General features: G+C 38.2%; 1 protein-coding gene across 1 annotated transcript; it reads right to left on the reverse strand.

Moving 5' to 3' along the window:
• Window positions 1-331: 331 nt before the first annotated feature.
• LOC122446513 (ubiquitin-fold modifier 1) lies at window positions 332-2,386 on the reverse strand. Its single transcript, XM_043476836.1, has one exon. The coding sequence runs from the start codon at window positions 2,305-2,307 to the stop codon at window positions 2,050-2,052; it is 258 nt and encodes an 85-aa protein (XP_043332771.1). The 5' UTR covers window positions 2,308-2,386; the 3' UTR covers window positions 332-2,049.
• Window positions 2,387-15,953: the final 13,567 nt, after the last annotated feature.

Raw genomic sequence — 15,953 nt, forward strand, 5'->3', positions numbered from 1 at the left:
AGTCCCAGGACTTTTTTTTTTTTTTTTTTTTGGTTTATGGTGTAAGAATATGTATTTTCACAAGATATGAATCATGGACCAATAAAGCACTTTAAATACACCACTGTGAAACATTTTGTGCAAAGTTGTCACAGATCATATTTAATAACATGTCTAGTTCTATACAAGAAAATCTTTTTAAGACCTTACTGCAATAAAATTTTCCAACCAAAACAAAAATATTAAATAATTTATGAGACATCATAAAACCTATCTGTGTGACAAATCAGGCAGAATTCTGTGCTAGAAACAGAATGAGGGAAAATCTAAATAAGACCCAAAAGTCAGAAAATTTCTCATTAATGGAGGTTTAATTTTGTTAAAGACCAGGAGTCTTTAGGCATCAGAAAATAAGTTTGCTTATAAAAATAAAAAATTCCACAAACATTAGAAACATACTTTTCTACCTCAGCACAAAATTTTTTGCCCTTTACAATTCAGAAGACTTCTAGTCATATCAAATATCTGAACCATGTCTTAGTCTTAACCAATATCATCTTTCCGATACTGAGTCTGTTGCATAATTATTTTTCCCCAATGAACCTAGGGCCTATGCACATTTCAATAAAAACTGGTTTTAGAAACACTTTATTCATGAATAATTCAACACCTGTATCTTGAAGCTTACATTTCCAGGCCTGCAAAGTGCAGAACAGATACCAACCAACCAGGCCTGCCTCCAGAGACCGCAGCATCTAGAATACAGCAAGTCAAGTGCTGGTTCTCAATCACTATGAGCCTTCTCCTTTCAAGATATGCATAGATACTGATGCCCTCACTAAGGGCAAACATAATCTTCCCTATGTATATCTTTCTTTAAGGGGAATTCTGAAAACCGTATGCTGACAACGCCTATGCTGTGCTTTCTCTGATCATCTTTGGCTCCTCATAACACTGTCAAGTGTTCTGTTTTCCCTTCAGTTCTCTCCATAGCCTCTGCAGTTTTGTCTAACCAGTTTGGCCTTTTCTGTGACACTCCTGTTACAAGTTTCTGCTTGCCTTCCCTTTTGTTTCTTTCCTTCTTGCTAGAAGCCTGGTCATCTGGGCTTCCCCATTTTCCTTTCCTAGCTTCTTATTCACCCCACAACTATAATCTTAATGCTTCCTTAAATGTTGGGTCTTCATTATGTATAACCAACCAGAATTTAAATTAGCATTTCTATGAGCGCTGTTGTGAACTTTCAGATGTTCTTCTTTACACTGTCTCCCTGAAGGCTATTTACGATTATCCTCAAGAAGATGATGGTTTCTTGAGGATTCCTATTTTAAAGGTTGTTTTAAAAGAGATCAATAAAGGAATGCATAGTTCAGCAACTGATGCTTCTACTTATTCTTAATTCTCATCATTACAAGTACTGGAGTCTGCAAGATCATCTCTAAAACTCTTCGGTGTGGGATACCAACCAGTTTTACCCATAAGGGCTAGATTGAAAATGCAATTTTGGGCGCTTTGATGTCAAATTAAAATTTATAAGAACTCAAGAAGTCTAAAACTTTAAAACAAGCTAAATGATAAGACAGTTATTCATTGATATGATCCTTTATCATAAATGATATATAAGGAGGAAATCAACTATGTTTGTGTCTGTGAGTCAGATGCTAACAAGCCAACCGTCATGTGTGGATCCATAATCTTTTTTACATTTTTAACTCAGGGACAAGAAGGAAGCTTCAGTAAATTTTAATTTTCCAGATGTTCTCAGAAAGAATGACCAGAAGCACCCTCAGGTTATAAGACACAGATGGTTGATCCATTCACCCCTGATGAACTACCTGTGTGTGCAGCGAGGCAGCAATGAAAGACTGATCCTCTGTGGTCATGGTGCCCTAGGCCTGGATGCGTTCTCTCCTCACGTGAAGTGTGAACAAGCACGGACAGACAGTCACCTTTCATTATGTCATCAATTACTGGTGTTTTCATAGGATTTCAAATGCCTGATTCCAATTTTACAATAATAACATTACCAATATTTACTCTGGAAGGGGGTTTTATGTTCCAAGCAGCGGATATTAACAATGTCCAACACGATCTCTAGGAATTATTCGCAGTTCTGAACCGTGCTTTAGAAAAACATTTCCAGCAGTCTGTGCAGGGTTTATTCCTATTCCATCATTGGTAATAATTGCACTTGTTGCTGCAGGAACTTTAAATTCTTCTGCTGCAAACTTTAAGACAGCTGTGAAAGGTGTACTTTCGGGAACACTGAGTACTTTGTATGGCAGCCGCGGGTCCGACGTCAGTGTGATCTTAAAAGAAACTTTCGACATGGTGCCGCCGTTCGAGACCGAAACCTCGCAGCAAACCCGTGAGGAAGCTCCATTTCCGGCTCGGCGTCTCTTCCAAATCCAGTCCCAGGACTTTTGATGGAACTGTTGGTGAACAGAACTACTTCTATCCCCTGAAGTCTCTAAACCTAGAGTCTCTGACCAAGACTCTGCCTGAAATGGAAGCCTCTGTGTTTAGAGGAAAGAAGAGTTGAAAAATAATGATGGAGTCATGAAGACAGTGTTTGAATGCTGCTGCTAAGCTGCTGCTAAGTCACTTCAGTCGTGTCCGACTCTGTGTGACCCCATAGATGGCAGCCCACCAGGCTCCCCCGTCCCTGGGATTCTCCAGGCAAGAACACTGGAGTGGGTTGCCATTTCCTTCTCCAATGCATGAAAGTGAAAAGTGAAAGTGAAGTCACTCAGTCATGTCCGACTCTTCGTGACCCCATGGACCACAGCCTACCAGGCTCCTCTGCCCATGGGATTTTCCAGGCAAGACTACTGGAGTGGGGTGCCATTGCCTTCTCCATTGTTTGAATGCTAAACCATCAATTAATTTAACTGAATTAATCTCTTTATAATATTGAGTAAACCCAAGCATTTTCTCTCAAATCAACTGGATATTAGACCAAACTGAATCTTTATTATTTCACAACCGAAATGTCCACAGACAGATGAATGGATAAAGAAGATGTGGTACATATATACAACGGGATATTACTCAACTATAAAAATGAATGAAATGGTGCCATTTGCAACAATATGGATAAACATGATTGTCATGCCAAGCAAAGTAAGTAAATATCATATTATGTCACATATATGGAGTCTAAAATGTGACACAGAAGAACATACCCACAAAGTGGAAACAGATTTGCAGAGAGAACAGACTTTCGGTTGCCAAGAGAGATGGGTGGAGAAAAGAAGGATCAAAAGTTTGTGATTAGCAGATGCAAGCCAGTATATATGAGATAATGAACATCCAGGTCCTACTGTGTAGTGTAGGGAACTATATTCAATATCCTGTGATAAACCATAATGGAGAGGAGTATGAAAAAAGAAAGTGAGTGAGTCACTTTGCTCAGTAGCAGAAGTTAGGATGGCAGTCTGAATCAACCACACTTCAATTAAAAAAAAATTTTTTTTTCTGCCCATATTGCACTGCATGTGGGGTTCCTTAGTTCCTTAGTTTCTTAGTTGACCAGGGATCAAACCCATGTCCCCTGCAGTGGAAGCCTGGAGGCTTAACCACTGGACCACCAGGGAAGTCCCTTTAAAAATCTTTATTGCTTCAAAAATACATCAAGAGAAAGGCTTTGTGACCTCAAATTAGGCAGAGTTCTTAGACACAACATCTAAATTGTAAGCCATAAAAGAAAAAAATTGATAAATTAGGCTTTATCAAAACTCTAAAATTCTGTTCTATGAAAAAATATTGTTAAGAAAATAAAAAGACGCCACAAACTAGGGAAAATATTTGCATGACGATGAAGGATTTATATCCAGAATGTATAAAGAAGCTTCAAAGCTCAATACAGAAAAAACAAACTATTTAAAATGGGGGAAAGATTTTAATTGACACTTCACCAAAGAAGATATACAAATGGAAAATAAGTACATGAAAAGATGCTCAACATTGTTAGTCATGACAGAAATGCATATTCAAGCCATAGTGAGACAGCACACTATTACAATGGCTCTTAATTTTTTTTTTTACAATAATAAGTGTTGGTAAGGATTGGGAGCAACAGGAATGCTCACATACTGTAGGTGGGAATGCAACATGACATAGCCACTATGGTAGATTGAATAAGTGTTTCTTCCTCCACCCGGCAAAATTCACATTCACTCTGAACCTCAGAGTGTGACCTTATTTGAGTAGGGTCTTTGTAGATAAAATTAGCTAAGACGTGGTCATAACCGATCAGTCGTTGTGGTTCAGTTGCTAAGTTATATACAACCCTTTGCGACCCCATGGGACTGCAGCACACCAGGCTTCCTTGTCCTTCACTATCTCCTGGAGTTTGCTCAAACTCGTGTCCATTGAGTTGGTGATACTATCTAACTGTCTCATCCTCTGTCACCTTTTGCCTTCAATTTTTCCCAGCAATAATTGATTAGAGTGGGCCCTCAATCCAATGACTGGTGTCCCTAAAAAAAGAGGAGAGGGCACAGAAAGACACATGAGAGAAGAAGATGATACGAATGACTAAGACAGAGATTGAAGTGATGTAGCTGAAAGCCAGGGAATGGCCAGGACCACCAGGAGCCACCAGATCTAGGAAGAGGCAAAGAAGGATTCTCCCCTAGAGTCTTCAAAAGGAGTATGGCCCTGCCAACCAATTTCAGACTTTTAGGCTCCAGAACTGTGAAATAATCCATTTCTGTTGTTTTAAGCCATCAAGTTTGTGGTAATTTGTTACAACAGCACTAAGAAAGTGAAAAACAGTTTGGCAGTTTCTCATTAAGTTAAACTCACATTTATTATGTAACTCCAGAATTAAATTTACAATCACACAAAAACCTTTACGTGAACTGTTTGTAGAAGCTTTACTTGTAATTTCCCCAAACTGGAAACAATCCAAACATCCTTCAGGTGGTGAATGGATATGGCACATCCATACCATGGAATATTACTCAGCAGTAAGAGGAGCTAACTATTGCTAAAAGTTAAGAACACGGATGAATCAAAACTGCATTATACTAAGTGAAAAAAGCTGCACTCAAAAGGCAACACACTATATGATTCCATTTATATGACATTCTAGAAAAGGAAAAACTATAGGAACAGAGAGCAAATTAGTGGATACTGGGGTGAGAAGTGGGGCAGAAAGAGGAAGGAATTTGGGGGGGTGATGTAACTGTTCTCTATCCTGTGTGCTAGTGGTTATACAATGGTGTATAGTCAAAACACAGATGTAGGGAGGGGGGATCGGGATTGGGAATACATGTAAATCCATGGCTGATTCATATCAATGTATGACAAACCCACTGGAAAAAAAAATAATAATAATAATAAAAAATAAATTAAAAAAAATAAATAAATAAAGTTATGAAGAGAAATTCTGAGCAAATAAAAAAAAAACACAGATGTATATGGCAAAGAGTGAATAATCTTACTGAATGTAAATAATAAATAAATATTACATTAAAGACATAGAAACAGCTTGCCAATACAGTATGCTTTGTGTATTTACTTTCAATGTCATACACATATATGATGGCAAAATCTTCATATTTACTTTGACACATCTAAGCAGGCTGAGATTTTTTTCAATAGCAATTCAGTTCAAAACACATTACTGAGTATCACCCATACTCAATAGTTTCCTGTCCTGTGAAGGAGAATGACAGAATCTTAAGTATTGACAGTGTGGAAGGGTTTCAACAGGAACCACTTCTGAGCTGTTGTGGTAATAAATCAGATTTGTGTAATTTTCTCAAAATAGAAAATAACCTCACAACATCCATCTGAAAAATTAAGATCACAAAAAGAGGAAGATAGAGGAAGATGCAAAACTGTCTGAGCAGTCACAAACCTTAAGAATTAATTACTAAATGTAAAAAAAGAATAATGGATTTCAGTATATCTGTTCCATATAACCAGGTTAGCCTGATTGTGAGTTACCAAATGAGAAATGTTCATAGGACAGACAGATTTCTAGCCTTTTACCTAAAGAAAACAATGTCACTAAGCTATAGTGATCTTTCATCTTTGGCAGAAACAGTATGTATAGTTCTTAAGAAAGTAGGCTCTGGAGTTCATTTTAGTTTTAATCCTATAACTACTACCAAATCTGTAACCTTGGCCAAATCACTCAACCTGCAAAATGTGGATATTAATATTTACACTACAAAGTTGTCACAAATTACATAACATAATGTGTGCTAAAGTTTATAATAGCATCCGGCATATAACAAACTCTCAACCAAAACGATAATGAAAAAAAGAAAAAAGTTGGAAGAATCACATTTACCATTTTCAAAACTTAGCACAAAGCTACAGTTACCAAAACAGTGTGATACTAGAAAAAGGACAGACATATAGAACAACGGAATAGAATTGAGAGCACAGAAATATACCCGTACATTTATGGCCAATTGCTCTTCCATGGGGGTGCCAAGATCATTCAATGGGGAAAGAATAATTTTTTCAACAAGTGGAGCCAGGAAAAGTAGGTATCTACCTACAACAGAATGAAGTTGAACACCTTCCTCACACCACATACAAAAATTAACTCAAAACATCAATGACTAAGATATTAGAGCTAAAACCATAAAACTCTTAAAGAAAACATAGAGATAAATCTTTATAATGTTGGATTTGGCAATGAATTTTTAGATATGACATTAAAAGCATGAGCAACAAAAGAAAAAAATAGATTTGACTTCATCAAAATTTAAAAATTTTTTCTGTACATAGGACATTATCAAGAAAATGAAAAGACAGCCCACAGAAAGGGAGAAAACATCTGCAAATCATATATCTGATAAAAAGCTCTAGTAAATGGCACAGTTAGTTCATCCAGAATACATAAAGAATTCTTACAACTCAACAACAAAAAGACAAACAACCCAATTTATGGGAAAAGGACTTGAATAGACATTTTATCCAAAGAAAATATATAAATTACAAACAAGCACATAAAAAGATGCTCAGCATCATCAGTCATTAGAGAAATGCAAATCAAAACCACAAGATGCCACTTCTCACCACAAGGATGGCTATAATAAAAAACAAAAAAGGAAAATAACAAGTACTGGTGAAGATGGAGAAATTGGAATCCTTATACATTGCTGGTGGGAATATAAAATGGTGCAGTCACTATGGTAAACATTTTGGCAGTTTCTCAAATAGTTATAGAATTACCATATGACCTAGAAATTCCACTCCTACATATACACCCAAAAAAATTAAAAGCAAGTACTCAAATAAATACATGAATACACATGTTAATAGTAGCACCATTCACAATAACCAACAGGTAGAGACAACCCAAATATCTATTAACTGACAACTATAAACAAATTGCAGTATATGCATACAAAGAAATATTATTTAGCCACAAAAAGGAATGACATATTGATATATGTTACAACACAGATGAACCTCAAAAATGTTATGCTAATGTTTTAGAGTCTAGACAAAAAGACTACATATTGTATTATTCTATTTATGTGAAATATCTATAATGGATAAACCCATAGAGACAGAAAGCAGATTAGTGGGTACCAGGGGCTGGGGGCAAGGGAAAATAAGTGTTTGCTTAATGGGTACAGAGTTTTATTTCAGAACAATAAAAATGTTTTGGAACAGAATAAAGATGGTGGTTATAAAACACTGGGAATGTACTAAATGGCACTGAATTGTTCACTCTATAAAGATTAACTTCATGTTATGTGTAGTTTGCCTCAATAAAAATTTGAGTATGAATTATATCTAGAAAATATTTAACTTTACTGAGAACATTAATGATGAGTAGAAAAAAAATGGAAAAAAATATAACCCTCCAATAAGTGTTAGCTATTTTTTAAAATCTAAGGTTTTGCCCAATACAACACTGAAATATTATAATTTAAAATATGAGTGGACTGGTAAGCAGGGCATCTGCTCTTCCATGTCAGAGGATTCAGACAGTGAGACACATAAAGCTTCCTAATTCTGGGCTTCTTCAGTCTGGTGCTTCGTACGTTCTGACAGTCCTTTCATCTGTGGTAAAACGATAATGAGCAGGAAGACCTAAATAGAATTGGATGCTAGCTATTGTCTATTCAAAAGTTGGCCCACACCTTGGAAGGAGAAAGCTGACTATATGCAAAGATGAGTAAGATATCTCTTCCTTCTGTTGCAAAATGCAAGTTCTACTCCTTATAGCCAGCCACAGATACATGAAGTATAGAAATGAAATTGTAAGAACATTGTATTAGTCCAGAAACCAACATATTTTTAGATATTTAATATAGGAAAAGGGCCAAAAAGCAAGGATTATTGAATGAATTATTACTGAATATTGGCTAAATATTTGAGGGAAATTTTTCATTTGGTTCCTCACCTCATAGTTAGTGTGAGTTACTCAGTTGTGCCCGACTGTGCAACCCCATGGACAGTCACCCACCAGGCTTCTCTGTCCATGAAATTTTCCAGGCAAGAATGCTGGAGTGGGTTGTCCTTCCCTTCTCCAGCCTCGTCTCATATTGTAGGACAAAATAAATTCCAAGTAGATTAAGAATTCAATGTAAAGCGCTTACCAAGTGGTTTAATGGTAAAGAATCCTCAATGCAGGAGACACAGGTTCGATCCCTGATCCAGGAGGATCCCACATGCCACGGAGCAACTAAGCCAGTGGGCCACAACTACTGAGTCTGTGCTCTAGAACCCAGGAGCCACAACTACTGAAGCCCATGCACCCTAGAGCCTGTGCTCCAAAACAAGAGAAGCCACCGCAATGAGAAGCCTGTGTACCACAAATGAAGAGCAGCCCCAACTCTCTGCAACTAGAGAAAAGCCCATGCAGCAACAGAGACTCAGCACAGTCAAAACAATAAATATTTTTTAATAAAAAATAAATAAAAATTTTAAATAGAATTCAATGTATAAAGAAAGGGAGGGGTGGGGGTAGGATGGAAAGGAAGAGCCTTAGGGAAAATTTTTTTATTGTACTTGGATGCTTATTTGCTCTCTGAATGAGGAAAGACTTTCCGAGTCTTTGTGCGTTGCTTTTTAGCCTCCGAACTTTTGTCCAGTCACCCTCTCCACCCAGAAGAAAGCCCATCCCTTCCATTACGTACCTCACTCTATCCTGCTGCTGCTGCTGCTAAGTCACTTCAGTCGTGTCCGACTCTGTGTGACTCCATAGATGGCAGCCCACTAGGCTCCCCCGTCCCTGGGATTCTCCAGGCAAGAACACTGGAGTGGGTTGCCATTTCTTTCTCCAGTGCATGAAAGTGAAAAGTGAAAGTGAATTCGCTCAGTCCTGTCTGACTCTTCTCAACCCCAAGGACTGCAGCCTACCAGGCTCCTCTGTCCATGGGATTTTCCAGGCAAGAGTACTGGAGTGGGTTGCCATTGCCTTCTCCTAAGAAATATGACATCACCACAAAAACATATACTATATTATGCAATCACTAAGATGAAATCTATAAAGGAAAATACTTATATTTACATAAAATATTTTAGACACGGAAAACAAATTGCATGCCCAGTATAATCTCATTTATTATAGTGAACTGGCATAACTATGCAGATAAAAAATGCACATACCACACAACTCAGCAATTCCAACACTAGAAATTTGTCCTCGGTAATTTAGAGCAGAAATTCTATGCATGCAAGATATTTATTGTAGCATTGTATGTAATAGCAAAAGGCTGAAAACAACTCAATGGTACATCAAATCATTTAGGATTCAGATATAAAATGAAATATAATCCAACCAGCCAAAAAAAAGAAAAGTAAAGAAAAAGAAAAGGTCTATGTATACTGATATAAGACAATATTTAAAATCTGCTGTGGAAAAAAGCAAGATCTAGAAAAGAATGAACAGTACATTAAGATTTGTACTGAGACAAAGGAGTCGATACTTTACAAATGTGTTTGTATAAAAATATACACCATTGCCAAAAGACCACCAAGGAAATCATTAAGAAATTGCCTCTGATAGTCAACTAGATGACTGGAGCAGGGAGAGAGAGAAAGAGGGACACTTACTTTTGACTATATTACCTTTTCTAGTATTTACATTTTTAACCATTCAAAAATAATTTTAAGATGAAAGATGTCAAAATTTAAAATTATGAAGCATATAAACTGGTGGGGAAAATGACCAAAGAAATTGTCCTAGAGTTTCCATAGACTTGAATCCCTAAATGGTGGGATCACGGATGACAATTCTTTTTCTTCTGCACACTTTATTTTTCATTTACTTCACACTGAGAATGTATGGCTTTCATAACCAAGAAAAATTAATGTGATTCAGATGATAGATTTCAAGAAGATCATATCCTGGTGCAGTCCCCTGAAGCCTATTTAATCCTATGTAACTGGGGAATAGCCTTTATCCACAAGGCAGATGGTAGAAAACAAAACTGTCACAATTCCAGTAATAAAAACTGAAAGCAAAGTTGAATAAAACTACTCAGATAATGGTAGAAGGGGTCTGTGAAGATCCCAAGGCATTTTTTAGCACTTTCCCTAATTTTCACTTCAAGAACTATAATTTTCCTTTTTCTTTAAGAGGCACTTCCCTGATCCAATCTGACTCTCCTCAACTTTACTTGAAGGATTTTTTGGTCCCCAATTTAAAAAAAAAAAAACAAAGAGAAGGGGGAGCAAAGGGAGGAAATGCAGGGTCAGAGGAAGGAGGAGAGCTGGCCAACCATGGACCTGGCAGAGGTGGAGTCACCTGCCTGATGCCAGGGGAGATGGGAAGGAAATGGTGAGGACTAGGTGATAGTTCTGGGTGTGGGATGCCAGATGTTGGCCTTTGTTCAGGACATTTAAATCGTTGTTCAAATCATACTACGTTGAGGGATGAAATGGGCACAGGAGGCCCTGAATGAAAATGAGGAGAGAAGAGGGCATTGGTGGGGGCACTTCTATAAACAGGTCTGCCTTAGTTGGTTATTTGTAAAAATTCTATAACTACTGAGAGACTCTATGTCCAGAATTAAAATAAATTTGAGGTTCTTCTTTGCTCATTTGACTTGTTTTGTTTTTTTTTTCATTTGACTTGTTACTAGCTTTCTTATCATGAACAACCATGTGTAACAACATAAACAAATTAATTCTGGAAAGTTGTTTTTAGAAAAAACAATTTTTTTTAGTTTAACTTCCCTGAGTGGAAAAACAGGTAGTAGCTTAGTTACTAATATTCCCAGCCCTCCTGATATGCAAAGGTTTGCTGTCATTGTTTCTTGACAATGCCCCTGGTCTCTCTGCTTCCTTTCCTTCCAAGTACCTAGGAGTCTTGGTATTACAAATGGATCGGGTCTTTGGAAAAATAACTGTCTAGCTATAATATGTGAACAGCATCATTGTTTTTAAGTGTTTGCAAACTTTGCAATTCAATTTTTAAGTTCAGATGAAGTATTTAAAATAGCATAGGGACTTCCCTGGAGGTCCAGCAGTTAAGACTCTGCACATCCAATGCAAGAGACATGGGTTCAATCCCTGGTCAGGGAACTAAGATCCAACATGCTGCATAGCAAGGCCAAAGAGTAAAAATTTAAAAGAAAAAAAAATTTTTAATTAACATTAAAAACTTTTCATTAGTTTAAAAAAGCATATTTTATAAACATGATACTTTTTAACTTTTTGAAAAGTAAAACACCCTACAAATGTAAATATATTTTAATGTTCCATGTTCAGATAATAATGAATAATGACTAAAACTCAGAACAATATATTTCCAGAAATTGCAGACTTCAATTCTCTGGTTACCATTAACATTGTGATTGTGTTTTTCTTAATGCCTGAAATAACATCTAAACAAAGGCAGCTGCTTCAGGCAAAATCACATTTGGGTGATTTTAAAGACCTTAATGAGATCAGGTAATTGCTTGGTGAAGCTAAAAATTTTACCTTCAATTAACTAATCAAAAGCACCATACATCATTGTAACTGTCTCACTCCCTTCCACCTACATACCATCAACTCAATATATGGGAGGCAGGTGTCTAAGAAACCACTTCCTCCGGACCGCTAAACCTGCACTCAAAGGCCATTTTTTAAACATTTATTGAATAAGTCTGCCCAATTTACAATTAATGGAAAGTCTGTAGCAATGCAGATTCCAGAAGCAGCTAAGGAAAGCTAAAACCTTGAAGCAGAATATGAAGCAAACACATTTTATGTTTCTTCTACATTTGTTTCTTTGCAAGTCATGAACTACTTTAAGAAAACACTTAAAAAACATTTGCATTTCTTGCTTCCATTTGCTAAACGGATGATGCTGATAAAAAACAGTAGCAATAACAGACTACCCCCAAATAGTCTCATTTTTCAGTAAAGGAGGTACATTTTAAATGAAACTCTTGATTGAAACTGAGAAGTGTGAATTGGAAATTGAAATGAAATCGCCAAATCTAAGGGAAGGATGGCCAATATAAACCCACAGAAGCACTTCCTCTTAAAATTCATGTCCGTAACAGGGTGAATATCTTCTTTCAGTGCTTATTTAAAGCACTAAACAGACCTAAACATGTCCTCCCCCCACCCATGACCAAGCCCAGCAAAGACTGTCTCCTGTACTTGCAGCCCTCATTGTGCTTCCTGTTGTGTGCCTGGAGCTATCCAGGGAAGCTGTTTCTGATGGCCAAGGAATAGGAAATACAATGAGTGTGCAAGGCTTGGGGAGGGGGGAAATGTCTCTCCTTTCCGTTGGGGAGGGCACTTGGTTTTCACTTTCATTCTGTACTACAATATTTATAAAATCTTACTGCATGAAAAACCCAGTGCTAGATGTTGGGGGCCCCATAGTAAGCCGTTGATCTGCTCTGCGTTCAGAGGCCCTTGGGGGACATGCATCAGTGGATCAGATGGAGATATATAATGATACTAAACAGGTTATATAATGGGAAAACCAAGTAATATGGGCCTGGGGTAGATTTTTGTTTAACATTTTGAAAAATATAAAGCGTATTTTACAATACTCCTTTCCCCCCAAAAAACTAGAAGGTTTATTAGTTTATTAGCTTCTTGTGTAACAGAAAAATGTGCTATACACACAGAAACCGAACATCCCCTATACTGTGTGGTAATCCCTTCTAGAATTAATGCTGGGCTTGAATTAAGGCAAAAAGATTACAATAAATGAAAACTCTCAACCGTCTTCTTACAGCTAGAATTGGACTTGGCTTGATAGCTCCTCAAGGGTGAAGAAGTGAAGAAAGTACACACACTGTAACTGCCTGGGGCTAGAAGTGATACCAACTTTGTTGTTGTTTAGTCACTAAATCATGTCCAGCTCTTTTGCGAACCCATGGACTGTATATCACCAGGCTCCTCTGTCCATGGGATTTCCCAGACAAGAATACTGGAGTGGGTTGCCATTTTCTTGTCCGAGGCACAACAGATTAAATGAGGAAGTTCACATTACACAACGCTGATCGGTATAGTAATTGAGGTCTTGGGCTTAACTTCTCAGTGATAGTTTCCTCATCAGGAAAACGGCAGCAATAGCATCCACCTCAGAGGATCTTTGTGAGAATTAAATGATAAACGATATGTGAAGGACTCCTGTAATATTTAATGCATAGTAAGTGCTCAGTGTATGTTCATTCATTCATTAACTCATTGAACACATACTGTGGAGCGCCTATTATATGTCAGGCTGGAGACCAATAGCGGTAGACAAAACACAAAAATTCCTATGCTTGTGGCAATACCATCTCAATGAGAGACAAATAAGTAATAAATAAGTAAGTTGAAATGTTATATCCATTTGTAATAAGGGAAACAGAACAGTAAACTGTGAGAGGCGAATAGGGAAGAGGGAGTTGTGATTTTAAATAGGAGGCCAGGGAAGGCCAAGCCTGAGGGAGGTGAGGGAATCAGCCAGGAGACAATCTAAGGAAGGAGAGTTCCAGACAGAACAAAGTGCACAAGCAAAGAGATCTGTGTGTCTGGAAGGGGAGAATGCAGTCCACAGTCCCTTTTCCAAAATGCTGGAACCCAAACACCTCCAAAGATTCCAGTCTTACTTATTCCCTGACCTCCTTCCCTTCCAAATCTATGAACATAATTCTCTCTCTCCCTAGACCAGCCCTCCATTTACTTTTCTTTTTTTAATTTATTGATGTTTAATTGAAGGACAATTGCTTTACAACATTGTATTGGCTTCTGCCATACATCAACATGAATCAGCCATTAGATATACAGATGTCCCCTCCCTGTTGACCCTCCCTCCCACCTCCCACCCCATCTCACCCCTCTAGGTTGTCACAGAGCTCTGGTTTGAGGTCCCTGAATCATACGGCAAATTCCTACTGTATCTATTGAGATGGATGAACCTAGAGCCTAGTATACAGAGTGAAGTTAAGTCAGAAAAACAAACATTGTATATTAAGCATATACAGGGAATCTAGAGAGATGGTACTGATGAATCTATTTGCCCGGCAGCAATGGAGATGAAGAGAGACACAGACTTGTGGACCCAAGCCGGGGAAGGAGAGAGTGGGACAAATGGAGAGAGTAGCGTGAAAGCATATTCACTACCTCCATTTACTTTTCTCTGCGTTAGAACCTCTAGAAGCCTCTGTCAAGGCATCCTGTGACTACACCTTCTTGCACCACCTCCTGGGCAGCTCCACTCCCCACCCACCCTCCCGCAGTGCACAAGTGCCTGACCCCTGAGGACACAAGTATTATCTTTTTTTTATTATTATTATCACTATTATGGCTTTTCCTGGCTTAAAAAAAAAAAAAAAGCTGAATTAAAACATTTGTCCTTGGAGGGATGAGGGCAATGTATTAGGACTCTGGCAGCATTGCCCTAAAACTCAGGATTTCCACCTGAAAGCTTAAATTTTCTGTATTGGAAGAAAATCTTAGCCCTGATTGTGAGATCTGAAGAATTGAGACGGATAATTTTCTGTTAATGGGGAAATAAATGAATGAGGAAGGGTAACCTTGAGATGGAGGAAGAGGGAATAAATAAAAAGAAGTGGAGGTGGGAGGTGAAAAGGGATTGAGGACACAAACTGTTAAAAGTAAACTGTAAACAGGTTTAATGGAGACAAACTGAACAGGCATTTCTCAGTTCTGCAAGTATCTACGAATGGTGGGGGAAGGGGGCGAGGATGGGGTTACCGTTAATCCTTCCTTGTCCTAGTGTTATGGAGTGCTGAGATTTTTTAACTTTTAAGATTTTTAATGATACCAAACTCTTCCAAATTAGAAAAAACATTAATTTTTAAAAAATGTTTTTTAAGTGAGCAATGATCTTACCAGCTGTCATCTGAAAATCGCTTGAAATTGGTAGTGACTTTTTTTTAGAAGTAGCCACACACGAGAAAGCGTTCGGACGCTTCGAAAACTTCTTAGCTATCGCCGGATGCGCCAAAGTCAAGATCCTCCGCAGACAGGAAATGCCTTTGCCAGCCCCAAGGTCTCCTCCCTGCGGCCCTCTCTATTGTCTGGAGAGATTTGTGTACATCCGACTGAGGAGGTTTCCCGCCTGCAACTGCGAATCAAAGAGCTGCCTCAAAAGAAGGGACTCAGTGGGGGCTTTCTAGCTCTCCTGGCTGACACCTGGCGCCCACTGTGTGCCAGGTAGTGATGCCTCCGCTCAGGTGAGCCGCTTACCTCCCCGAGGAACTGAGGCTGCCAATTCAGCCCAAGGCCCCCAGCCAGCAAGGGAGGTGGAGGGGATTCGACTGCCTTACTTCCATTCCTGCTCTTATCCGCTTGGGTAAGATTCCTGAGAAGGGTTGCCCACAGCTACATCTGAAGGGGCAGACTACATCGGTTCTGTAGAGTTTAGATGTCAGATATTTTGGTAGGTGGGAGGAATCTCCAAAGTGTTTCTCATTTGGATTCAACAACAGTATCAACAAAAATGTGTCAAGGGATAAAAATCAGGTTAGAGAGATTCCAGCTGGAATTTCATGAAACCCAAAGAGATGAAAAGTAAATGTTAGTACAATAT

This window comes from Cervus canadensis, chromosome 8 (genome assembly GCF_019320065.1).
Source record: "Cervus canadensis isolate Bull #8, Minnesota chromosome 8, ASM1932006v1, whole genome shotgun sequence".
NCBI lineage: Eukaryota > Metazoa > Chordata > Mammalia > Artiodactyla > Cervidae > Cervus > Cervus canadensis.

Coding starts and splice junctions, on each gene's coding strand:
- LOC122446513 (XM_043476836.1), bottom strand. CDS start 2,307: ATGTCGAAAGTTTCTTTTAAGATCACACTGACGTCGGACCCGCGGCTG.